Below are 24,843 nucleotides of genomic sequence, written 5' to 3' on the forward strand. Positions count from 1 at the left end.
AGCTTAGCTAGATAAATATGAAAAAGTTGCTCACGCAGAAGGCCTTTCACGACTTGGTGGATGATCATCAATAAGATCAAAAGGATTCTCGTCGTTACCATGTATGAGCCCCAGCAAAGAGGCATGGCGGATTCGGTTGAGATACCCCTTGTCAAAAGCAAGATCGAATTCCATATCAAATATCTCTTTTCCTTTGGCATTGAACGCAAATCCCCGAGATTTCTCACAACAGAGACACTCTATAGTGCAATGACCGGCTTCGAATTTCCTGTTTGATGAATGACGATTGAAACAGCACCCGCATTTTCTGTGACAACATCCTCCTCTTGCGCTACAATCTCTTCATAACTCGCGATGCATATACCACCTTGGGTGTGATCGCCATAATTCGATTCCTCGGGTTAACGGGCCTTCCGGGAATGAAGCCCTGGCCGACGACCATCTCTGTTCCAGGCGGCAATAGTTTTCATTTAGCTTTGAGATCTCCGCATCCAAGTCTCGAACACGAGTGACAAGATTGAGACTTGGATTGGTGGCGAGTTCCTTTTGACAGGCTGCCAGCTTGTGTTCGAGGGCCATCTCCCGCTGAATATTCTCCCGAAGGTTGACCTCCGTCTGGACAAGGCTATAGATATTAAAATCGGCCTTGACATTCGATTTTTCATTCTCCCAGAGACGCCAGCGTTCGCGCCGAAGGGCGTTGATGTTTCCAGACCTTTCCAAATCGGCCTCATTCGGCGTATCTTTGAGTGGGATGGGCATTTTGAGTATTGGATGTAGCTAAGTGAGTTGAAGAAATAGATCTTGATTAGAGGTAATGAGATAAATGTAAGTAGGACTTTAGAGAGAGTCCAAAATTCAAAGGGGATGTGAGGAATACGTAGTTATGACATACTAGACTGGCTACTCTTTAGAAATGTTCTTTTCTATTTCAGATGATCCCCCGAGACCTCTCAACTCATCTTCCTTCAACATCACCAAAGACATCTGAAAAGACATGTCAAAGACAGAAAAATCATAGAACTTGTCTGTTTTGCACCCTCTAGCAGGTTCACGGGCTGTGATAATGTCCTACAAGGAAGACATCGAGAATGTCTTTTGCGTACTCCAGGATGCCCACATTGGGTCCTGGTTCAAGCTGTGGGTATATTTCGTGATCTATTCTACTCCCCTACTTCTCTTTATTTGTTGTTAAGTTTATCTCCTTGCTACAACTATGGAAATGGAACTGCCTATGGGCTTGTCGCACCGGTGTGTCGTTCTGACTAGGCTCAGGGATTGTTACTCATTTGACCAGATACCGCCTACCCCTGCAAGGGCTCTAACCGATCCGTCCAGACATGTTCTTCAGGTCCTTGTGGTACCTAAGGTGAATCCCATAGTAGTCGAGCCAAACCCCCCAAACCCCCAAACATTCGGATACATCGGCATTCAGACCCCGAAGGGGAAGTCCCTTCTTGGGGACGACGACATGCGCCCCTCGGAGTGAGGGTCAGAAAGAGATTCTCGTGCCAGCAGCCCTGCTAATTCGATAGAGTCTGAAACCCCAAACCTCAGAAAAACCGACTTCGACCACCCTTACTCTCATATGTTCGTTGCTTCATACCTCCCTGGTAGCCGGCAGAACATGCCCGCGAACAAATACCCACTCTTTAGTCTCGGACTTGTGTCGGGTCTTTATGAATGCACACTGACTTGGGAAATATATACGAATTCCCGACAAGAAATCAGACAAAGCTGAACATCGGGGCAAGATTATGGCTCTAAGCCCCCGCTTCTCATAGCCTATCTTCTTACAGTGTATTTAGTCTATCACTCTCAATGTTCAATCCTGGTTGGCTCAAACACTATCTACTAGTTCGTATTCTTGGGATTCCCGTCCCAGCAGTGTAATTGAAGTGTTATGAATATTGCATTGAAATATAATTTACAACCCGGAAAACAATGTGTCAATGCAGAACTTAGTATCTAGAGATACCATTCGAGGCATAAACTATGAAATGACTATGAGAGCTTCATGACTAATGAGTGTGTGCGATATCTCCAGGACACAGTTTTGCCTTCCGCAGAGGGGGCCAACAACCAGCGTCATGGTTTAAGCACCCAATGATTGTCCCAGTCGGGCCGACTAGACATCGGAGACAGCAGTGCTGGTGACAACATGATAGGTCTACATAACCCTGTTACCTGACCAATTCAACAATCCCTCAAGTCTCGCTTGTCATTCTCATTCTCCCCTTTGACTTCGATGACGGCTTCGTATCTCCCTCTCCCGCAGGTCAGAATCATTGAAAGGGGGCATTGGTTGGTATATGCTTCGCGATGCGCTGGGGGAATGCGGAGTGTCCGTGGCTGTCTCATCGAAGGCATGGGAAATAGGAAATTGGGCCCTAGGCGCAACCATAACCTGGTAGCTATGACGAGAAGAGCCTGGGCTATTCTCGCGAGCTTCCCCCGTCCCAGCTCACTTCCAACTGGCGTCAACTCTTTAGCAGGGGTACGGATGCTGTCTCGGGTGAAGCTTCGAGAGCGAATAGAAGGATTCTTCGGTCCGCTTGCGTGCTGGGTGGTCCTGATTCTGACGAGGCCAGGAGATGGTGAGTACATGTCGTCCGCAGAAGTCAACTGTGAGGAAACATCTAAGCCTGTAGGAGGCTTAACTTGGGACTGGTTGGAAAATCTCTCAACCAAGTCTTGTGCATCTTTGACGGTGCCATTTTTAATCTCTTTGATGATAATGGTTATCACTCGGATATTACCCGCACTGTCCGGATGTCCATCAAGACGATTTTGCTCGTGAAGTACTCTCATCGAGTCGCTGAATTGTCGTTCTGTTCGGCGAGTCTGCTTTTTCAAGGCTGTTCTATTGTTTGCTTGTCAGTTTCCAATGAAGTGCATGTACTAGGACTACTAACATCTTCTCAAGAGCCTGTGACATTCTTATAGAATCTGAATTCGGAACCCGGGCAAAGTCGGCAATAGCAGAGTCGAGAACCGAGAGTGATGCCAATAGACCGAGGCTGGATTTTACGCTTTCAAGTGTAGCCATCGGAAATTGGAAGTCATCTTTCGTGAAATGCCATCGAATCTGTGCGCGGAATTTCTGGAACCCAGTACTTTTGCCCCGATGTAATGGCTTGAGTTTGTGGGTAATCTCTCGAATCTGGTCGTGCGCCAACTTTGATTGATCACGAAGTCGTTGATCGAGGTTCTTCTCCCTAGCAATTCGCATAACATTGTTTTGAATAGGGCTGATAACCTCCTCGAAAATGCTCGCTAGCACCCGACAGTTTGCAATTTCGTATTTGAGCAATTTGACCTCCTTCTTGGCCATGCGAATATCTCGAGAGAATCGACAGAGACTTTTGCCGCAGGCCTCGAGTTCACTGAACAAGGAAAATGCAGCAAAAGCTAAACCTGCGACCTCCATACCTGCGTAAAATCACAAAGTCTCCCAATCTTTGTGGGAACTTCGAACATATATTCGGATATGCGGCTCAAATGGGATGTGAGGCAGATGTGGCGTATAATGTAGTGCAGCGTATCGAGTGAGGCCACGACTATCGCACAACTAGCCTCGTTCATTGCAATACTCGAAAATTGGCGCCTCGACAGGAATTGAACATTATGATAGGATATTATTCGCGCAAACTCAGCAACTAATCATGCAGGCGGTCCATGTCACATTTACTAGGGTAAAGGATGCATCGGACGAATCATATCTTTCCTATTGCCGCCATTGCCAGCAAAGGACCAAAAGCATTAATATTCGGATTTCAAGATAATATGCCATGAATTTGACATATGCCATCATTCTCGATAACTTGCCCGTCGGCCATAATCCCAACATTAATCTGAGATTGAACGCGATCGAATTCAACTTCAAAGATCTCAAGTGTCCACCCCGAGGGCCAAAAGAATTTTGTTTTGACTTCAACTCTTGTTAGAAGCTATTTTTAGAATCACATAAAATGCTATGTGACCATTCTAGAGAATCTTTATCTCGCTAACCTATACTATTCCCGATAAATGCTAGTTCATTCACAAAAGGTGGAGATGTAGCAGCAATGAACGGGGTTTCTTTGTTTCTTGTAGTGAACATTTATAGTCTAGACCTATGATATTTCCACTTCTTAGAAGCCCTATTATGAGACTAAAGGGGAAGAGTACTCGAGACCACAAATATGATGATGCATACTCTGGGACCTACCGCTCACGTGGTACGTTAGCCTACAGTAACACAGCAAAAGTTTTAACACCCCAAGTTCCGCCGGCTAAATACTCATCACAAGAATGAAGCTATAATGGGCCGCATAACAAATTAAGAAGGCGGTACATTTAATTGGGAAGGCGGTAGCAGAAGTGTTAACACTTTTGCGGAGTGACTGTACCGTATCATTGGCACGTGCGCGGTACCTGCCAATACCCGGTATTCGGCACGGGACGGGCCGCATCGTCTCAGGCCCCACCTTTCTCCCCCCTTCACCCCGCCTTGGGGGTATAAAGCGAGGCCGGGACCCCGGAAGTCTCTTCTTCTTCTTTTCTCCTCAGCTTTTCTTTGCCCTCTGGCTTAGATCAAGTGTAGTACCTGTTCTTGTTAGCTTAATCGCTAGCAGCCCTGCCACCACAGGACGTTTCGATTAATTAATTTCTGGACCCCGTGATTGGCCTCTGTGCTTGCATACGCCTTTCGCACTGTGTCACTGGGCTCACACTACCCCCGGTCGACGCGAATCCTTTTTTTTCATCAATTATTCGGCTTGCCCGGATGCTTGGAGAAGAAATCTAGCATTTAATTTCTGGTTATCGTAGAGAATACTTGGAACGTTTTTCTCCTCTCTGATTTCTTGTAGCTTATGGACCCTTTCTCTTATGCCTATGATAGCAATTATCATAATTCTATAATTTTATTAAATGCATCAGGCGTTTCATCAATCTAATCTATGTCAGCTCTTAGTAGCTCTGTTGGCTTGCCTTGTGAGCGGCTGTCGCATGCCTACCGAGGCGAATCCAGTACCCTTGTCGGGGAAGACGATGCGACCACCAAAGCAAGTGAGCTCCCGAGTCCTGTCACCCTTATCCTTTACAATTTAGAAGACGTTCTCGAGAACGAAGATGACTTCGAAATCTGGCACCACAAGGTCGTTCGAGCCCTCGAAAGCTACGTTCTCCAGCGCCCAATCGACCAGAGGGTTCCACAATCATCGAAACTGACCTCGAAGCTGCTAGGGAGTGGCAGAGGCTGTCGATTTGAGTCACCGAATACATTATCGCCAATATGTCGGACCACATTCGTACACCAGGTCAAGTCTCGAGGGGTGCGATTCGAGCGAGCAGAAGAATCCATGGGACAGGCTGTCAAGTTATTCTGGGATCAGAGCTTCTTGTCATTTCATAGTCTCTAGAAACCAGCTTTCTCGACTGTTTAATCAATCTCAAATTGCACCATGTGTCTCGACGTCTCTGTAGACCTCTCCGCTTAACAGCATATGAGCCATCGGGAGCTCTATTCAAGCTCCTTCTTTGCGTTCAAACCTCCGAGTGCCTCTACCTTCGAAGCGTCACCGTTGCCACAATCACCATCATCAGCCTAAAAGTGCCTCTCTCGTCGAAGCGACAACCAGCCATGCTACCCACCTACGCAGTGTTCCCACTTGCAAGCAGTCGTACCGACGTACCCCTGTACTTTGCCGGTCACTCTCATGCCTCTCCTACGACTCACTCTACATCTTCAGCAATCCGCTTCTCGGGGCGATCGACACCCCTCCTTCGACGCACATATCGTGTCGTTTCTTCACGCGACCAGTCCATCTCATCCCGAACCTGACGCGGGGAATTGTCTTCGCCTTCCAGAAGATTCGCCGAATCGGGATTCCTGAACTCGTGTCAATCCAAATCGGTGAAAACACCTTCGCTTTATGGCCCACCGCAATCAAATGCGCTCTCGACACTCGCGACCCTGGCCTTTTCGAGTGCCTTACCGGTAAGTACGCTCGACGAGATTCCCAGAACACCACAGCTCTCGAGGGGACTCGTAAGTTTCGCCACATCTTTTTCGTACGTTGAAGTTACAATTCACGTGTTTACTAGAACCTATATCAACAATATGCCCGACGCTCACATTGCTTATCAGGGTCTTCTCAAGACCTTCTTGGTTCCCACTCATAACACTGGCTTTGAAAAGTCCCATAAGCCCGGTCCCGGCCCACGTCCTGAAGACGAAGGTTGAGAAGAAGCCGAGTATTGAATTATAAATTATACCGTCGGGGTCAGCACCAGTGCAAACAGGCCAGACTGAATGAAGGATGTCTGCCATAGACTGGACTGGATATGTAGGCCACTATAGAATAGCAAAGGCAATCTCAGTTAACGGCCATGATCTAGATCCCTGATTTACCTGTGTCTCATATTCAAGTTGTCATATATTATTTCTCTAATCCAGGAGTTTCAATACTAGAGACTCTGAATATATCCTCTCTAGCATATATCGTTCCTGTTCCTTTACTCAGTACATCTGTCAACTACATACGTAGCGCAATTTTCACTGGCGACCCCGTTCCCAGACACAATAACCTGCTAACAATCATCGCCCAACAACAATAAAAGATGATTTTACTATTTGTGGGCCACAAGTCAATATATATGGGCTTATGTTCACGGGGTATAAGATTCCATGGTCTAGAACTTAGCTTTCTCAATTCTTCAATCAACTCCTATTGCACTATGTACTTCGACGTGTCCTACATAATAGACTTCACTTCTCCTAACATGATGTCTTTGCAGTATGTTTAGGAAGGAAGACTTTAGGTAAACCGGCCTAAATGGGGACAATGATTTGACCCAATATCTAAAGGGTCCCATTGTCGAAATGGCGATTGTACAAGGGTTGCCAAGAGGCTGTTTACACCTCCCATTGTCCGCCATACCGATATCAACAGAAACATCGATATTCAGCCTCTATTTTCCTCCCAAATTGATATGACAACCTACACATGTTTTAAATATTTTGGAGCTAAAGCTGTGTATTAGAAATACTATATATTCTTCTAGGTAAGATCTCAACTGGTCTCTCTTATGTACATTGTTTAATGATTAAGTACAACGAGGAACCGAAAACTTCATAATCGTGTTAATATGGCGCCCTATGGGACTCTGATATTGGGCCAAACTGATGTAATGACACAGATCGCCTTATCAGTGAGCATACAGCTTGTCTATCCAATACATCTAACTGCCAGCATCTACACGCCCATTGTATATCGTGTTCCCTCTGTGCTTCTTCTATGCATGCATGTAGGATGCATGCATTAGGGGACCTTCTCGGCCGCTCTGTTATGGCAGGGTAGATGCTCCATAACAGCCAATCGCGAGTTCTAAACAATAGATAACCGGACTCTCCAGTAGTAGCGGACTGTTAGCAATTAAACTGACAAGAACAGAGGGTACACTTGATCTAAGCCAAGGGCAAAGACAATCTTGAGAGAAAACTTATGTATATGAAGAAGGTCAATGAGCGGGAACACCCCGCACCGAAGCTGATTACCCAGAAATACCCGGTAATTGTCACGGGACGGGCCGCACCGCTCGGCTACTCCCAGGGGCTTTACTGCCACCCCAGCCCCGACCGCCTCGGGAGTATAAAGCGATCTCGCGACCCCGGAACTCTCTTCTTCTTTTTTTTCTCCCCACCCCCTCCATCCCCCGTCCTCTCACATTGTACTGACTAGTGGCGATTAGCCTTAGCTTCGGCAGCGACCTGGCAGTACAATGTAATCTTTTCTTCCTATTATTTGGACCTCGCGAGTGGCCTCTGTGCTTGCATACGCCTCTCGCACTGTGTCACTGGGCTTACACTACCCCCGGTTGATGCGACTCCTTTTTTCATCAATTATTCGGCTTGCCCGGGTGTTTGGAGAAGAAAGCTGTTGTCTAATACTCCCTTGCTCATGTTGTTGTCTTGTTGTTGTCTCTTTATCCTCATGGCTAAACTTTTATACTTCGGACTATTGTTTATCCGACCTGGAGGATTATTTATCCGAATTCACGTCGGAGGATTATCTATCCGATCGAGTACAAAACGACTGCGAGACACGTCTGCTCCGCTTCCTCCTTTCCTTTCCTTCCCCTCCTTCTCTTTGCCTCTTGGCTTAGATTAAGTGTAGTGTCTGTTCTTGTTAGTGGAATCACTGACAGTCCTGCCACCACAGGACGTTCTGATTATCCCAATATTTGGACCTCGCGAGTGGCCTCTGTGCTTGCATACGCCTCTCGCACTGTGTCACTGGGCTTACACTATCACCGGTTGACGCGACTGCTTTTATCATCAATTATTCGGCTTCCCCGGGTGTTTGGAGAAGAAAGCTACTGTCTAGTGCTCCTTATTCACCTTGTTGCTATGGAATTCCTTTATGTCAACACACACATTGTGCTGTCTCGTGCCTCTGCCTATGGGGCTATCTTCCCCTGGTTCCTGACGATATGAGACGAGACACACAGTAGTCTTTATAATGATTCTCCAGCCTGTTACTAGGTCGCATCCTAGAAATTGTAGACCATGATGCACATACTATAAAAGTGGGTCGGGGAATGTTCTCCACCTGGTCGCAATCGCCACCCGTAAAGGATCTCACGTGCCATCCTAACCCCGGGCCATCTTTCATCGCTTCCATGGTCCATGTTCTTCTTCGAATCTTCTTTTGATTCTTCGTGTCTTCTTCGCGTGTTCCTTCGTACCAAACATGCTCCGAGCCAAGCGCCAAAACACTCAGCCTTTGGAGGATTCCTCTGTGGCCCCTGAGACCTTCACCGACGGTCTCCCACTTCCAAAGTTGATCGCTTTCGACCTGGACTACACCTTGTGGCCGTTCTGGGTCGACACACATGTCAGCGCCCCAGTCAAGGCACGCGACAACAACTCGCGCGCAGTCGACCGGTACGACGAATCCTCTGATTGATATTTGATCCTTTTGAAACTACTCCGATTTCTAACCCCGCATTCCTTATCTCAAATAGATGGGGAGAGTCCTTCGCCTTCTATCCAGCTGTCTCGTCCATAGTCTACGCCTGCAAACATCGCTCGATCCCACTGGCCCTTGCATCCCGAACCCAGGCCCCTGATCTGGCGCGCGACATGCTCAAATCCCTGCACATCATCCCTACCTTCTCCGATAACCCCGCCGCGAACGCGAAGACCATCCGCGCCCTCGATTACTTTGATTTTATTCAGATCTACCCCGGGAATAAGACATCGCATTTCTCAAAGATCCAGCAGACGAGCAGTGTCGCTTATGAGGATATGCTGTTCTTCGATGACGAGGCGCGGAACCGGAACGTGGAGACGGAGTTGGGCGTCACATTTTGCTTGGTGCGCGATGGGATGACCAGGGATGAGGTCGACCGGGGCGTTAGAGCTTGGAGAAAGCGCAACGGTATTAAGCAAGAGACTACGGAGGAATCATGAGGTCCATGGCAGTCTCATCCAATTGATTTTACATTTTACATTGGGGGATGTTGTGCTTTGAACTGGGTTTTGGATTTTAGATACCCCGGCTTAGAATATATGACGAATACATTTTCCTATACTATACAGCAATCCTTCTATATCAATAGAACATCCGCACTTGAAAGTGCATCGTATACTTCGATCCATGCATGGATGGATCCCATGGCGTTTTATGGAGCTGACTAAGAGTCGTACCCCAAAAAGCGGCGCGAGCTCCCCATGCTATCATACAACAATCTCCCCGAACACACCTCTAACACAATCCGCCAAAATGGCGACCCTCAAGCCTCCAACAAATACCCACCGCTCCTCCTCCTCCTCCCACAGCTCCGGCCCACCAAAAGCCCCTCTAAAAGCCGACCCAACAGCCACAATAGCCGACACCGTCGTCTTCCAAGGCCGATACCCCGTCACCATCGGCGCAGGAACAGTCATCCACCCTCGCGCGAAATTCTACGCATACGAAGGCCCAATCGTCGTCGATGACGGCTGCATAATTTGCGAGAAAGCCGTAATCGGCGCTCCGCCAGCCTCATCTCGCTCACCGTCGCCGTCCAGACCAGCAAGCACAACACCCACCGAGTTTGGGGCATCGACGCCCGAGCCTAGGAAAGAGATCTCGACACGCATTTCATACTTTGTTACTGTTGGTCCATTGGCAACGGTTGAACCCGGTGCTCATATTCATTCTTCTGCTACGATCGAGGCTCTGGCGACGATTCGTCGGGGTGCGGATATCGGTGCGCACTCGAAAGTGTGTTCCGGGTGTGAGATTGCCGCTTGTGGATCTGTCGCTGAGTGGGTTGTTGTCTATGGGCAGGGACCTGGGATGCGGAGGAAGAGAGCTCGTGGTGTGAAGGGGATGAGTCCGGCTGTTGTGGGTGCGGCGCAGGTTGCGCAGACGCCTCTTCCTGGTCCTGCGCCGGCGGGTAAGGTTATTGAGGATGCGAGGTTGATGGTTCTACAGAAGGAGAGGGAGGTTCTTGGGAGAATGCTTGTTCCTGCTGCTGGGGGGAGGAAGAAGTGATTCTAAGGTGCTTTCTTGTCTTGTTGTGACCTTGCGTTCTTCTGCGTCAGGCCAGATTTGTTTTATTCGATAGATTCGTGTCTTCTAGCAGCTTATACCCCAGTTTTTGTTTACGGTGGTCAGTGTATTGTGGATAGTTATGATAATGCACGAGATACTTTGCAATTGAGATCTATCAATAGGAACAATTGGAAGTAGCAATAGAAACCCGTAGGAGCGCCACACATTCAGTAGATACAAGACAAAAGAAAAGAAACTGCTGTCTGGATAGCAGGTTGAAACATGAAAAGCAATGCGCCATATGGCATACGCAGACGTAGATACCCATTCATGAACGGGCCCGCACCGCATTTGTCAATGAAATCGAGAATACATAAATGGAATAGAAAAACATAAACGACGATTGCTGCTTAAGCTCCGCCACGAGGCTGCGGGCCACCACCGCCTCTCTGTCTCTTTCCACCACTTCCACCCTCGGTGGTCGTGTCGGGACCGTCCTCACGAGAGCGCTTGTTGCCCCCGGGAATGAACTGACGGGCCGAAGCACTCAGGTTCCCACGGTTGGCAGTGGGGCTCTGAGCCTGGGCGACGTTATTTTGATTTTGGTTACCGCCGCGACCTTGTCCACCACGACCGCCGCGACCGCGCTGGAGGCCTGGGCCGCGCTGGTTTTGGCTCTGGCCGTGACCTTGACCTTGCTGCTGCTGTTGGTCATGTTGTTGATGGCCGAATTGTGGGCCACCACCACGTCCACCACGTCCACCTCGTGCAATGGGAAGCCCGGATTGAAGAGCTCGCATCAGACCAGGTGGGTTTCCAGCGGGAGGTTTGCTGGGGAGAGTAGAGGCCTGCTGGGTTTGATCGGGTTGCTGAGCTTGTCCGAACGGATTAGCTGGGGCTGTAGGCTGTGTCTCGCCTTGCTGGGGAGCAGCAGGTTCAGAAGGCGCCGTGACAGGAGTGGGTTGCTGCGTGGGAGCATTCGGCGCTGCTGCCACAGGGACGGCGGCAGGAACAGAGGCAGCGGCAGGGGGAGGAGCAGCGACGGGCGCTGATGGGGCTGTAACTGGGACTTGTGGCGCCGCTAGAGTTGGAGCGGGACCAGCAGGTTGGACTGGCATTGCTGGTACAGGGGGCTTAGCAGCCGGAACAGCGATTGGTGCAGGCCGGGCAGTCTTCGCAATTTCCCAAACTTCCACGACGGGCTTTTGCGGGGTTTCCGTCGCAGCCTTTGATACCACATCAATCTTGGCATTCGCAGTCCGGAATCTGGTGTCGAGCATACTGAGGCGGGCTGCTGTTTTCTTTTCGACAAGTTCGACCGCTGAGCTGACCTTCTCCTTGATTTCGTTCTCATGGGCCTTGAGCAAGGCCTCTCTTTCTTCGCTCGACTTTTGTTGTAGTCCAGCCAATGCGGCTTCATTGGCACCGGAAGAGGCTTGGGCTTCTTGTTGTAATTTTTGTTGCTCGCGCGCGACTTGACCCCGAATGTTGTTCCGAACGATTGTGCGAATGGTCTCATGCTTCGCGACCAGCTCTCTTGCTTGAGCATCTGTCAACTCGGGAATGGTAAATCCGGCAAGCTCAAACGTCTTTGACGGTGTTGCAGGGGTTGCATCCGGGCCAGCACCTCCTGGTGTTCCAGGAATGGATTGTTCACTAGCGGAAAGTTTCTCAAGTTCTTGACGATGAGCAGCCTTGACCTCGTTCAGCTTAGTGTTGTACATATCCTTAAGGCGGTCGGCGCGTTCCTTGATCTTAGCATCTTGTTCGCTGGCCTGTGTTGCCAGAAGTCCATCCTTCTCGGCAAGAGCTGCCTCGAGCCGCTGGATCTTCTGCTCAAGCTCTTGTATCTTTTGAGCGTCACCAGGACCAGGGACAGTGACGGTCGCCGTTGGGAATTGTGAAGCGGGAGTAGCGTTGACGGGGGCTTCTTCGCCTGCAGCTGCAGCTGGTGTTGGGGCAGGAGCAGGTGCCACATTGACTGGCGCCTCTGCCACCTTGGTCTTCAATGCCTCCAATTCGTTCCTTGTAGTCTGAAGTTCAGCTTGGATGACCTCCTTCTCCTGCAACACCACATTAAGCTCGTCTTGCTTGGCCTTGACACGAGCGCTAAGGTCCTTAGAGCGTGCCTTGAATTGCTCGGTGAGCTTAGATCGCAATTCTTGCGCACGTTCATCGGAATGCTGCTTGAGCTGCTCTGGGAACTCCGCAATTTGAGCCTGAAGTGCCTCCATCTCGGTCTGAAGAGCTTCCCGCGCGGACACGGCCTCGGTTTTTTCGTTCTCGAGGTTGGTGAGCTTCTCCCTCAGCTCTTGCATTTCAGTAGGATCGACACGGTCGTACTTTTGAAGGATGTTCTGGATACGTTGTTGGTATCTGTCGCGATCAGCCTGCAGAAGCTGCATTTCTCCATCCTTGGCTTCACTCTGGCTCTCCAACTCGTGGATTCTGGTCTTGAGGGGTTCGATCTCCTGGACCAGCTCATTCTCGCGGACGATCTTCTGATCACGCACGGCCTCAGTTTGCTTCAGTTGGTTCCTGAGAGTGGCGTTACTTTCGCGGAAAACGTTGAGCTCATTGATAGTCTCCAACAGCTTGCTGTGGTTCAACGCATTGTGATCGCTGTCGGCCGCAGCACGGCGCTGCTGCTCAAGCTTCAGACAGGTCTCATCAAGCTGAGACTGGGTGTAGTCAAGTTGCTGGTTGAGTCGCTTGCTTTCCTGGGTCGAAAGGTGGTATTGAACCTCGACAATCTCTTTCTCGCGGCGCAAGAACTTGATAACCTCCTGAAGGCCCTCGAGGTTGGGTGCCGCCTGCTCTCCCTCTTGCTCGTCGTCCGAAACATTCATTCGGTCCCGCTGCAAGGACGAGATCTGGCTAGTGATATTCTCGAGCTGGGTGTGAAGCACGGAATTCTGGTGAAGGACCTCCTCCCGACGCTTCTGCAGTTCAGAGAGCTCACCCTCGTAGGTGGCTCGTTGCTCCGCCCAGCTTTCCTCCTTCTGGGACAGATCCGTCTTGTAGCCTTCGGATTGGGTTCGTAGTTGGGCGATGTCGAGCCTGAGCTGGTTGCTCTCTGCACGAACAACCTGTAGATTCTTTGCTGCCTCGGCGTGCTTAACAAGCTCCGTCTCGTAGTTCTGTTGGGCATGCTTGGCGATTTCGGCCTGCGCATTCAGGTCCTCCTGGTGGTACTGTGCAGCAGTGACGTGACGTTCATTGTCAGCCTTGAGACGAGTGATTTCCGACTCGAAGTTGGCCTTCTGCTCTTCCAGGCGGCGCATTGCCTCCGCTTGCTCTTCGCGGAGATTGGTCATCTCAGTGTTGGAGGCGGACAGTTCAGCTGAGATCTCTTCAATACGAGTTTCGAGGTCCTGAATCTTAGTGTTCTTCTCCTCCACAAGACGATCGGTCTCTTCGCGGTATTGCTCCTGTGTCTCGGTGGCGGACTCCAGGCGTTCTTCGCTCGCTTGGCTGATGGCCTGGTAGTCTTCAGCCAATTGCTTGGCGTGTTCCAGTTCACCCTTGGCCAATTCGAGGTCCCGCTTCAGTTCGGAAACTTCAATTGAAAGTTCCTGCTCACGAGAAAGACCGCTTCCTTCAGCAGACTCCTCTCCCTCGGTAGGTCCCTCGGCGGTACCGGCGGATACGCTGGGTCTCGAGTTCAAGACCTGCAGGCGCTCTTCGGCACTCTTGAGCTCAACTGCAAGCTCGTCCACACGAGACTGCAAGTGATCACGGGTGGTCTTGGCGGCGACCAGCTCCTCGCGGACTGCGCCCAAGCTAGTGACCAGATCATCAATTCGTTTTTGTGATGTCTCCTGCTCATACTCGCGGCGCATGCTAGCCTTCTTGGATTCCTCTACTTCATCATTGAGCTTGCGCTTTGTCGACTGCAGTTCGGTTTCGAGCGACTCGACGCTGGCTTGGAGTCGGCGTCGGCTCTCGGAGTCGGCGTGTTCACGCTCGTTGAGAATGGTTTGAAGGTTTGCGTTCAATGAGTCCAGACGACTGCGCTCATTCCGCAAATTCTCGGTATCATCAATCAGCCTCTTCTCAATATTCTTCCAAAGGTCCTTCTCGGCCTTCAGATTAGCGTTTTCTCTCTGAAGGCTCTCAACAAGACCCTTGGCCTCCACGAGGTCTTCAGCAGCTTGCTGAGTGCGGAGGTCCTGTCGGTTGGCATTTTCAAAGAGAGCAGAGTAGCGCTTTTGGATCTCGCTATTCTCATTCTTGAGCATATTGAAGTTACTCTGCAAAAGCTCCGCCCGTTGGGTGGCAGCAGCAAGCTGACTGCTTGACCGACTAATATCAGACATAAGCTCACTGTTCTTACGCGACAGCTCATTAACCTGCTGGCGCAGTGCTTTGTGGTCTGTCGTCGTTTCTTCACGGAAAGTATCGAAATGGGCTTGAACCTTTCGGAGCAACTCAGCGTAGTCGGGTCCTGATGTTTCCATTCCCTGAGGAGCGGCACCAAGAGGCATGGATTGTGAGAAGACAGACTGGTCGTCAACGGTAGGCTTTCTGTGCATGAGCATACTGCGGAATGTGTCACGCTCCTTGACATAACTCTGCATCTGGGCGCTGAGGTTCGCAATCTCATCCCGGTTTGTCTGTGCACGTATCCGCAACTCCTTCAACTCCTCGATGTCTGCTCGTCGCGCAATTTCCTTGGCCTGCGCCTCTTCGCCTTCCTGCTTGTCACCGAGTTCTCTCAACATACGTCGGAGAGTGTGATTCTGATCCTGGAGTTCGTGAAGATCCTTGAAAGTTGTGAGATGCTTGCTGATAAAGCGGCCAGTTTCATTGAGATCCTTCGCCGACTCTTCAACTTCACCCCGAGCGATTCTCTCGAGCTCCTCGCGGTCGTAGTCTTCGCCATGCTTTGCGACAGCAACCTCCAGGACGAGAACCTTGACTTCTGCACTCAGATCGCGAAGTTGCTGGCGTAGAATGTCGCCTTCGCGAGCCAAGCCCTCGACTTGACCTTGCCATTTTCTGGCTTCTTTAAGGGCGGTATCCCGTTCCTTGCCGGCCGCTTCGAGGAGAGTAGACATTTCCACCACAGCATGGTCAAGACGGGTTTGTTCTGCTCGTCCCTCCTCAATTTCGGGTCTGGTTGAATCAAGTTCTTGAACCATCTCGTCAACGGTATTGCGGAGCTCCTGACAGGTTCTCTGCTCGGCTGCAAGAGCGGTTCGCATTCTGTCATACTCGGAGTACATTTGCGTGACATTCATACCACCCTTACCGCGAGATGCGCGGGGGGAGAATGAGCCAGTAGGAGTGCCAGCACGCATGATGCTTGATCGTAGAGGTGTACTGGGTGCACCTCCATTTAGGGAGAGAGCGGGGCTTGCTGATCTTCCTCTGACAGGTTCAGACTCAAGCTGGGCAACAAGTGCCTCGAGTTCGCCAATTCGGCGCTCCGCGGATCCCTTGTCGTTGGACTCCGTCTCAAGCTCAACGCGGAGGCGTGAGATTTCCTGTGCCGCGTCATCCTTAGTCTTTTCGAGGGCGAGTTGGCATTCTTGCACTCGTTGCTTGGCCGTTTGGGCAGCAGATCCTTGTAGCTCGGCCAATCGGTTGGAGCTATCAAGTTCGATGCGGAATGATTCGGTTGCCTGGATAGCTTCCTCTTTCAACTGATGAATCGTAGCCAGAGAGGTTTCGTATCGCTGCTCTGTTTCGTCCAAGCGACTCTTGAGCGAGTTCTCACTTCGTCGAAGAGAGTCAATTGTCGAGTTTGCTTCTTCATTGTCACGCTGAAGCTCCGAGATCCGAGCACCCTTTTCTTTCCGGAATTTGATGTATTCAGCGGATTTAGTCTTGAGTTCGGTCTCGAACCATTCATTGTTCTTTTTGGTGAGATCCAGTTCTTGTTGAAGGCTCTGTTCGCGGAAGCGGGCACTGGCAGATGCCGCATTGGCATTCTGGAGACTTTGCTCCGCGGTGGAGAGTTCGCGTCGTAATTCGATGGTCTTCTTGTGCTGCAGGGAAAGCTCCTCTGCCAATTTGTCATAGGCCGCAGATTTCGATTCCAGTAAGCCCAGTGTGTCTCTGTTGGATGCCTCCAGAGATGAGATCCGCGCTTTCAATGATGTGGTTTCGGATTCGTTAGACGTGGATGAGGACTTCAGTGTGGAGATCTCTGTCTCGAGTGAGGAACGGGTGGTTTCTATCCAATATTAGAGAAGAGCTCGTCAGTAGTGAGAAGGAAACAGTGATAGGTACCAGCTTCGTGCAGCTTTTTCCGTAGATCTTCGACCTCCGCATGTCCCTTCTCAACGGTGGCTTTCAAAACCTTGACCTTCGACTCATTGCTGCGGACAGCATTCTCAAGCTCAACCTCCAAGCGAAGCTTGTCGGACTTGAGCTCGTCGGATTCATGGGCCTTTTTATTGATCGATTCTAAAAGTTGATTGACAAGCTCCACAGTTGGGGCCTGCCTTAAGGTCGTGAGTGTCGATTCGGGGAGCGCATAGTGGGAGGATAGGTAGGGTAGTTGAATGGCAGTGTCGGCCATGTTGCAACCAACAACAGCACTGAGCTGCCGTGGCGGAGAAATCAAGAAATGTAAGTAAGAGCGGCGCAAGCTAGAGCTGGGTCCTCGAGGACGGGCGCGCCGTGTACTGTTCAGAGACAACTACACACAGCGCTGGGCGAGGGACCTCAGGTCATGACGATGTGAACAAAAGAAATGTGTGTCTTCTGGGGGGAGACGACGAAGAATTGAGCGAAATGGTAATTGGAAGAAATAGTGGTGAGGTGACTTCAAGGGCGTCCCAGATCCATTTCCGCGCTTTGGGGTTGCTGAGCTGTGGCACGTGACATTCTTTGTCTGGCCTTCAATCTTTTAATAGGTACTCTCCTCGAAGCTTAACTGCTTGACTAGGCTGTCCTCATTCCATACACAACCTTTTTTAGGTGTATTGCTTTGTTTTCTTTTAGACAATACTCCCGGTACCTATGTCAAGTGCCATTTAAACCCTCCAGCTCCATCTGCCTCAAACCGAGTGACTACCATCTCACCTCCGTTCCATTCTTCTCTTGAGTCTCAGCGATCCCCGATCCTTCGTCGCAACCATGTCGTACCTTCAGAATCAGCTCAAAAGCTTCAACGCTAGTGTCGTGGAGTCCGCAAACCGCATGCCCACACAGCGACGTGTGGTCAGTAACCAACCAGTCTCTGCCAACAGTTCTCAAGTCCCTTCGTCCGCACCGACCCCGTCATCCACCACCGAGATCAAAAAGAAGCGCCATGACCCGGATATTGTCTACTCCCAGCCGGCCAACACAGGCACAGGCAAGGATATCATGACACAAGTGCTCTTTGCGATCGAGCACATGAAGAACAAGAATGTGCCGCTCAAGTTCTCGGATATCATCTCGTACCTCTCTCTCCAGCACCGCGCACATGATCAAGGATATGTGCAGGCTCTTCGGAGAATTCTGCAGATCCACGAGAAGGTTGAGTTCGACCCGAGCGGTGCGAACGGCGAGGGCACATTCAGGTTCCGACCACCTCACAACATCCGCAACTCGGAGCAACTCCTGAAATACCTCCAAGCCCAAAAGACTGCGGCGGGTATGAGTGTTCGCGAACTGCGGGAGGGCTGGCCCACCGTCGAAGAGGAAATCAACCAGATGGAGAAGGAGGGAAAACTGCTTGTGACTCGAAACAAGAAGGATGACCATCCCAAGATGGTGTGGCCTAACGATCCGTCCCTAATTGAACACTTCGACGATGAGTTCAAACAGATTTGGGAGAAGATCAAAGTCCCCGATGTGAATGTAGTGAAGGAAGAATTGGACAAGTTCGGCATCACACCCACCAACAAGAACAAGGTGCTCGGTCCCCGGGTCATTGCGCCGTCTAAAAAGTCCAAGAAGCCACGCCGAAGTGGTAAGACTACCAACACTCATATGACGGGCATTCTCAGGGACTACTCGCATCTCAAACGGTAAGGGAGTTGTCTAGGGATGCCGCGAGGCTCTCGTTTCGTTGCCACACCAGAAGTTGCTTTGATATACTCATTGCTTTGCATTGCTTTAGCGTTTTCGGAAAAATGCATGCGGCCCCATTGTCGCATGGAAGCTCATTCATGATTTTTACAGTTGCTTCGACAGCATTGACATTTGTACACTACACGCAGAAAATGATAGATACCCAAATAAACAAGTCAATCGATTCCTTACAACCCTACTACTCATATCTACATAGAATGGGCAGGCGCTTATGCGGCCTTATGGTGTCTTTTTCGTACTCTCATGGATATTCTTTTATCCTATTCAATTTTATAGGTAATCTAGACACAGGAGAAAGCATCAAATGTGCATATGACTTTTCTATGTGTAACCTTTGATATCCTAATATTCCTCTAGTCAGTCCACCAGTCTCTACACTCATACTCCCACCACCGAAGCCACAAGTCTATCCATATGCATCAATTCATCTAAAAAAGGTATCCAAGAGAAGGCGTAGTGATGTACAAGGCACCCAAAGCACATAACCCAAATCAAACATATCCCCAAATCAAACCCAATCCCACTCAATGCTTCCCATTCGCAGCACCACCCTCAACACGATCCAAATACAGCACCAAATCCTCAATAGTGCACACCTTAATACCCCACTTCTTTCCAAATCGCAAACACCCATCCCGACGCATCATACCATTATTTCCCCCAATTTCTGCAACACCCTCAACAACCTCCCCGTCCTCAACAAGTTCGGCAATAACACCAGCAGGCGCCTTGCCGGCAAGCTTACAGAAATCCACAGCAGCCTCGGTATGGCCCGTTCGCTCGCGCACGCCACCAGGACGCGCTTGCAGAGGGATGATATGGCCTGGTCGGCGGAAGGAGTCGATTTGTGCTGTCGGCGAGGCAAGCGTGCGACATGTCAGGGCGCGGTCCTCGGCGGATATTCCTGTTGTCACAGAGTCGTCGCTGGAGTCGATTGTGACTGTGTACGCCGTGCACTTTGGGTCGGCGTTTTCGACTACCATTTGTGGGAGCGCGAGACGGGTGGCGAGGTCCGGGGTGATGGGGGCGCATATTAAACCGCTGTGTTTTGGGATTGTTAGCAATGTTTTCTGATATATGATTGGGATTGGCGCATTTGTATTTGTGGGTGTGCTATTGCGGGGAGGGAGGACGGGGACTCGGGAGTTGTGCAGTCGTTCCCCATCGCTGTCTTGGGTGGCGCTCTTACCTCGTATAGCGCACCAGGAAGGCCATTTGGGCGGCTGTGACGGACTCAGCGGCGATGATTAGATCGCCTTCGTTTTCGCGGTCTTGCGAATCGAGGACAATGATGAATTCGCCATTCTCTATTGTAGGTCTTCGTCAGTCGTTTGTCGGGTCGGCAGGCGCCGCGAGCAGCTCGATGCTTGTGGTGGTGAAGTCGATTTTCTGTATGAGAAGATCACTTACTAAATGCTGCAATTGAGTCCTCAATTGAGTCAAATTGGTGTGCGATTTCTGTGGGTGAAGGCATTTTGGTTTCTTTTTTGCCCCTCACTGCGGAATTTCGAGGACGAGTAGTTTAAAGTGCAACGGGGTTGCAGGAGATGTGACTGGGAGGAAAATGAACAATTAATCAAGAGAAAGAATATTCGAGTCTTAGAACCAAAGAAGAAGAGAGACTGAGTCACTGGCTGACGAGAACATTAGAAATGCTCGTGATGTCGGCGCGGGGGAGCCGAATTGCGGACCCGGCGATTGCTAAGCCTCGGGAGCCCAGAAGGGAGAATATTCGCTCCGAGGTCTAGGAATTTTGTTAATTCCGTCTTTCCAAATGGTTATAGATTTCTGCTCAATTATAGGTATGGATAGTCATGTTTCTGACACTAGGTATTCAGATGCAATAGATATGAAGAAACTATATCAGCCAAGCCCTTGACTGCCCATCCAGCGGACCTCATCCGCCTGTCTCTCAAGCGCGCGGCGCATGTAATCCCCATACCTCTGCTCTCTCTCCCAATCATCACGTCGTCTATGCCGCATCTCTTCGCGTGTAGCTTCATCGACCTCCGCATGCATAAACACATCATCATCGTCACCAACTTCTTCATCAACCTCCATCTCATAATTCGCAGGAATAGAGAACTTGAGACGACCAATACGCTCTCCAGTCCAGATAAGGAGCTCATCCCCAGTGAGATTCCCACCAGTGGGGAGAATCTTGCGAGCTACCTCGTTGTTGCCCGGTGATTGGGAAGGCCAGAGCCCGCGCGGCTGCTGGTCTTCTTCTGTCTGCGGGGTTGGCTGTCGGTTGCGACGACCGAATGAGATCTGAGGCTTGTCGGTATTTATATTCCACCGTCGGACTTCTGAGCGACCATTTCGCTCGGTCCACTTGATATTCCCCTCAGCGTCGGAAAAGACGATGCGATTTCCGTGCGACCCCACGGAAAGTAATTTAGAACTCGCGGCACTTTGGCGGTTCTTGTATTCTGGGTTGAGATTGGATGTCATGTTCGAGGGGCTGTGGTCTTCTTCGGGTGCTGATTTGAGATTATAGAGTTCCAGCGAGCCTCGTCCGTTATAGTCTCCGCATGCCACAACGGAATGTGACTCGGGGTAAGTGGAGTCTGAGAAGACGGGGAATCGAGGCGCTGGTACTGAGGCAAGACCACATAGTCGGCCGCCGGAATGAACTGTGGTCTGTAGCCGAGGGAAGCAGCGGCGGTCATAGCACAAGATGCTGGGGAAGCGCCCTGCAAGAAGAATTGTATTCACATGAGGAGCTGGCGGGTGCAGGATGGAAAGAGGGCCAGGTTGAAAGAGTGGCGCGTAGTTGGCTCCTGTATCTGAGGGCCCCGGACTGCGAATACGAGTAGGTGGCTGTCCATTAGATTGGAGCTGGAACAAGGGCGAATCAGAGTGGGAAAAGATGCCCAGCTCGGGGGCATATGGGCTAGCCACCTGCTCGCATCGCGAGCTGATTGCCTCTTCTTCCTCGACAGCTGACAGTCTGGAATCATAGATCTGCAGACTGAGCGTAGTGGCTAGTGTCAAGGGCACAGAGTAATCTGTCTCTTGGGACAGGGCGAAAATCGACCAGGGATACCGCTGCTGCGAGATCACTTTTAGTGTCTCCAGGTCAACTTCATTAAGGACATTCCCAACTGCCAGGTAAGCCCTTTGTCGCAGAGAATCCACGCTTACTCCCTCGCCCAGATTTATAAACTCCAATGAAGACTTGGAGGGGGAATGATCCCGACGACCAGACAGATTGGTCATGAGAATGCCGGGCTCACTGACCCCCAGGATCCTGCCTTTATTTGCTTGGGAGTCAGCTGAGTGAGAGTGATTTAGATCCCAGATGCAGACGCTGCCATCTTCAAGCGGGGCAACAATCTTGTTCTGCCTAGCTGAACTCCAGTCTTTGAGCAGCCCCATACCTTTGACCTCATAGGAATGCCCTCGTTTCCCTTCACCCTTACGGACCGAGGGCCGTTCAACCCATGATAAAGATATGGGGCCGTGGCGAGCAATATATTCCGAATACCAATCCACATGCTCCCCCTCAGCCGACGAGTCCCATTCCGCTGCTGCCCTCGCCCTCTCACTCGCAGATAGTCCCTGGGTATCATCAGAATCCCCGTTCACCGGCGGGGCAGAAGGTTGAATGATATCGCGCAGCGATTCCTGTCCTAGGGTCGTCAATGAAACAGTCGCGTCCGCGATAACACTCTCCGAGGGCCTGGCAGCGGAGCGGGCAGCCTGCCGAGCAGCCCATGACCGATCATAGCAGTGCAATTTCCATTGATTGTTATCACGGGCGATCTCAAAGAACTTTTTTGAAATGCATTGAAGTTGGACCTTTTCTCGTGGAGCGAGGTCTATCGCTTTATCAGTTCTCGGTCGAGACAGTGCGGGGAACTTTGGAAGGCTCGGGGAGCTTACGGTCGATGATTTTGGACAGAATCTCTACCGGCAGCTTATCCATGGAGAAGGATCAACCGCATGGCAGTTTGAGAGGAAGTCAACGGGGGACTCTTTCTTACCAAAAATCTAGACTCTTTTTTTTATCGGCTTTTCCCCGCGATCTGCGCTCCAGACCGTCACGTGGATGCATAAGGGTACAGGTACATAAGGGTCTAGACAAATGGGTTGAGGCTATAACTATTTACAGTGATGGGTTTGTGACGAAAAACAGGTTCGGGAGACTTTTCCGGGGATCCACCAACTCTGGAGAACATTCTGATATCTTCTATAAGAAACTAAAAATACATATTTTAACCGTTTGGATTACAGGTACTTCAATATTTGATATCACATGTTATCCATATGAAAAAGTACATTTTACACACTGAAGGGAAAAACACATAGTGAAGATATAGAACCATCTATGAATCTATATGCATGTTAAAAATAGAAATAGAAATTTGAATGATATGAGGTATTTTTTTTCCCACAGCCAAACTCCAGTCCGGCCCAATTTCCCCCACCATCAATCAGTCATGACTCGTACATTTGAAAAATTATGCAGGCAAACATAAGCGTAAAAAAGAAACAGATGGCAATCCATAGAGGCAGCTCTACTCATCCGGTCTGAAGAGGGCATCTTTGCAGAGTATCGCCACCTTTTTGAAGAAACGTCGCCATTCAAGCGGATCACCTTTGATTTTGACGAATTCTACTTCAAACAAACCCTCGGAGACACATTCAATGAGCACTTTACCTTGGAGCGGACACATCCTACCATCCTTGGCAATCACCCGAATCATGGCAGAAGTATCTCCAGCGCCAATAGCAGGGACAGTCGGAACCGGAACCCCCAGTCGGTGAAAGGCCTCGCATATGAGAGGCACGAGAAGCTTGAGCTCCCATGCAGAATAAAAACGTGTCATTGAACGCGAGGGGATAATATCCTGGAATCTTTGTGCGTTTTGAGTTCGACTCACAGGCACCGAAGGCTGCTGTGAGAACTGTGACATAGAAGGCTCATCCTCGAGATGGCCCGCCATCGCTGCATCCTGAGATGCAAACTTCTTCCCAAAGGGCTGGGTTGAAGAAAAGACATCTCCATTTTGTGGACTGTCCCAGTCCATCAACATGCCACCGCCTAACATCTCTGGTTGAGTCGAGGAGAACCCTGCATTTGCACCGCCTTCATCCATATCCATGGGGTCAAAGCTGCGACTCGACCCCTTCCCCGATTGGGAAAGAGGATCTTGGCTGAAGTCGATATGGAGGGACTCAAACATTGAAGTGGCAAGATTAATTGGATCCCTCAACCTGCCATCGGTAGAGAGGTATTTGTTTGCACGGGTGTACCAAGGATGCCTTCGGACATCCTCCAGCGAGAATCGCTTTTCAGGGTTCACGGTCAACATGCCACGCAATAGTGATAATGTAGCGGGTGGTAACTTCTTCCAGAGCTCATCGGTAGTCCGCGCCTTGGTCGCAACATATTCGTGGTACTCGAAACTATCGTCTGTCGGGCTGTCCCACGGTGTGTTTCCAGCCAGCAGGACGAAAAGCACGATACCACAAGACCAAATGTCAACTAGGTCCGGATGATACCCAGCACCTTTGTTCTGCCCTCGGGTACTGCTGCTAATTACCTCGGGTGCAATATATGGGGGACTACCACAGAATGTGGTTGAGAGCTTCCGCGTTCCCTTGTATTCGAACAGCGCCGCCAAACCAAAATCCGCGATCTTGAGATTCCCGTCGCCGGTCAAAAGCATGTTCTCGGGCTTGATATCGCGATGGCCGACGCCCTTAGAGTGCATAAAGCTCACCGCACTGACAAGCTGCGAGAAATAGACATGGGCCACATCCTCGCCCACACCCTCGTCGGCCTCGATCTTATCGAAAAGATCCCCGCCTTCGGCCAACTCCATCGCGATCCAACGCCACACCTCGTCCTCGCCCGTCTGATAGAAACTGATAATATTCCCATGACCCGAGACGTGTCTGTGTACCGTGACTTCTAGTTGTAATTGTCTTGCGCTGATCTTCCCATGTCGAGCGGCGTAATCTTTGTGGATGTACTTGACGGCGAAGACGGGATTATCAGAATCCAACGGGCAGGCTTTTTTGATGCTAGATGGATCAAACCGAGTCAGCTATGGATCCTCCATACGATGGATATTGTTCTTACCATGCATAGGCACCTTGGCCGATGGTCTTGGACACGATGCGAAACGGCACATCGTTCGGGAGCGGGGCCAGCTGCGAATGCTGCATTTCGAGGGAAATGATAGGGAGTGAGTGCGATTGAATGTAACGGGGAGATACACGAAAAGACAGGAAGCAAATTAAGATTAAAAAGACATAACGAGTGGAAAAC

General features: G+C 50.3%; 11 protein-coding genes across 11 annotated transcripts; 5 read left to right on the plus strand and 6 right to left on the minus strand.

Annotated features, from left to right (window-relative positions):
- Positions 1 to 342: 342 nt before the first annotated feature.
- On the minus strand, positions 343 to 762 carry N7517_006639 (uncharacterized protein; the record flags this gene model as incomplete). The annotated part of the gene is made up of 1 exon (XM_056724369.1): positions 343 to 762. The coding sequence occupies one exon, from the start codon at positions 760 to 762 to the stop codon at positions 343 to 345; it is 420 nt and encodes a 139-aa protein (XP_056580619.1).
- Positions 763 to 1,066: 304 nt separating this feature from the next.
- Positions 1,067 to 1,489, plus strand: N7517_006640 (uncharacterized protein; the record flags this gene model as incomplete). The annotated part of the gene is made up of 3 exons (XM_056724370.1): positions 1,067 to 1,140; positions 1,197 to 1,251; positions 1,298 to 1,489. The coding sequence occupies 3 exons, from the start codon at positions 1,067 to 1,069 to the stop codon at positions 1,487 to 1,489; spliced, it is 321 nt and encodes a 106-aa protein (XP_056580620.1).
- A 707-nt stretch (positions 1,490 to 2,196) lies between these two features.
- Positions 2,197 to 3,430, minus strand: N7517_006641 (uncharacterized protein; the record flags this gene model as incomplete). The annotated part of the gene is made up of 2 exons (XM_056724371.1): positions 2,197 to 2,863; positions 2,916 to 3,430. 2 exons carry the CDS (start codon positions 3,428 to 3,430, stop codon positions 2,197 to 2,199), a joined length of 1,182 nt encoding a protein of 393 aa, XP_056580621.1.
- A 1,513-nt stretch (positions 3,431 to 4,943) lies between these two features.
- N7517_006642 (uncharacterized protein) lies at positions 4,944 to 6,229 on the plus strand (the record flags this gene model as incomplete). Its single annotated transcript, XM_056724372.1, has 3 exons — positions 4,944 to 5,386; positions 5,646 to 6,057; positions 6,134 to 6,229. The coding sequence occupies 3 exons, from the start codon at positions 4,944 to 4,946 to the stop codon at positions 6,227 to 6,229; spliced, it is 951 nt and encodes a 316-aa protein (XP_056580622.1).
- Positions 6,230 to 8,738: 2,509 nt separating this feature from the next.
- Positions 8,739 to 9,460, plus strand: N7517_006643 (Mg-dependent acid phosphatase; the record flags this gene model as incomplete). Its single annotated transcript, XM_056724373.1, has 2 exons — positions 8,739 to 8,932; positions 9,013 to 9,460. The coding sequence occupies 2 exons, from the start codon at positions 8,739 to 8,741 to the stop codon at positions 9,458 to 9,460; spliced, it is 642 nt and encodes a 213-aa protein (XP_056580623.1).
- Positions 9,461 to 9,773: 313 nt separating this feature from the next.
- Positions 9,774 to 10,529, plus strand: N7517_006644 (transferase hexapeptide domain protein; the record flags this gene model as incomplete). Its single annotated transcript, XM_056724374.1, has 1 exon — positions 9,774 to 10,529. One exon carries the CDS (start codon positions 9,774 to 9,776, stop codon positions 10,527 to 10,529), a length of 756 nt encoding a protein of 251 aa, XP_056580624.1.
- A 410-nt stretch (positions 10,530 to 10,939) lies between these two features.
- N7517_006645 (putative filament-forming protein (Tpr/p270)) lies at positions 10,940 to 17,058 on the minus strand (the record flags this gene model as incomplete). The annotated part of the gene is made up of 2 exons (XM_056724375.1): positions 10,940 to 16,710; positions 16,767 to 17,058. The coding sequence occupies 2 exons, from the start codon at positions 17,056 to 17,058 to the stop codon at positions 10,940 to 10,942; spliced, it is 6,063 nt and encodes a 2,020-aa protein (XP_056580625.1).
- Positions 17,059 to 17,618: 560 nt separating this feature from the next.
- On the plus strand, positions 17,619 to 18,500 carry N7517_006646 (transcription factor TFIIE subunit TFA2; the record flags this gene model as incomplete). Its single annotated transcript, XM_056724376.1, has 1 exon — positions 17,619 to 18,500. The coding sequence occupies one exon, from the start codon at positions 17,619 to 17,621 to the stop codon at positions 18,498 to 18,500; it is 882 nt and encodes a 293-aa protein (XP_056580626.1).
- Positions 18,501 to 19,084: 584 nt separating this feature from the next.
- Positions 19,085 to 20,034, minus strand: N7517_006647 (3,4-dihydroxy-2-butanone-4-phosphate synthase RIB3; the record flags this gene model as incomplete). Its single annotated transcript, XM_056724377.1, has 3 exons — positions 19,085 to 19,601; positions 19,750 to 19,867; positions 19,971 to 20,034. The coding sequence occupies 3 exons, from the start codon at positions 20,032 to 20,034 to the stop codon at positions 19,085 to 19,087; spliced, it is 699 nt and encodes a 232-aa protein (XP_056580627.1).
- Positions 20,035 to 20,423: 389 nt separating this feature from the next.
- Positions 20,424 to 22,491, minus strand: N7517_006648 (uncharacterized protein; the record flags this gene model as incomplete). The annotated part of the gene is made up of 2 exons (XM_056724378.1): positions 20,424 to 22,384; positions 22,449 to 22,491. The coding sequence occupies 2 exons, from the start codon at positions 22,489 to 22,491 to the stop codon at positions 20,424 to 20,426; spliced, it is 2,004 nt and encodes a 667-aa protein (XP_056580628.1).
- A 592-nt stretch (positions 22,492 to 23,083) lies between these two features.
- On the minus strand, positions 23,084 to 24,740 carry N7517_006649 (uncharacterized protein; the record flags this gene model as incomplete). Its single annotated transcript, XM_056724379.1, has 2 exons — positions 23,084 to 24,596; positions 24,655 to 24,740. 2 exons carry the CDS (start codon positions 24,738 to 24,740, stop codon positions 23,084 to 23,086), a joined length of 1,599 nt encoding a protein of 532 aa, XP_056580629.1.
- Between the last annotated feature and the right edge of the window lie 103 nt (positions 24,741 to 24,843).

The sequence above is a fragment of the Penicillium concentricum genome, assembly GCF_028827145.1.
Source record: "Penicillium concentricum strain IBT 3081 chromosome Unknown utg000002l_segment0_segment0, whole genome shotgun sequence".
NCBI classification, from domain to species: Eukaryota; Fungi; Ascomycota; class Eurotiomycetes; order Eurotiales; family Aspergillaceae; genus Penicillium; species Penicillium concentricum.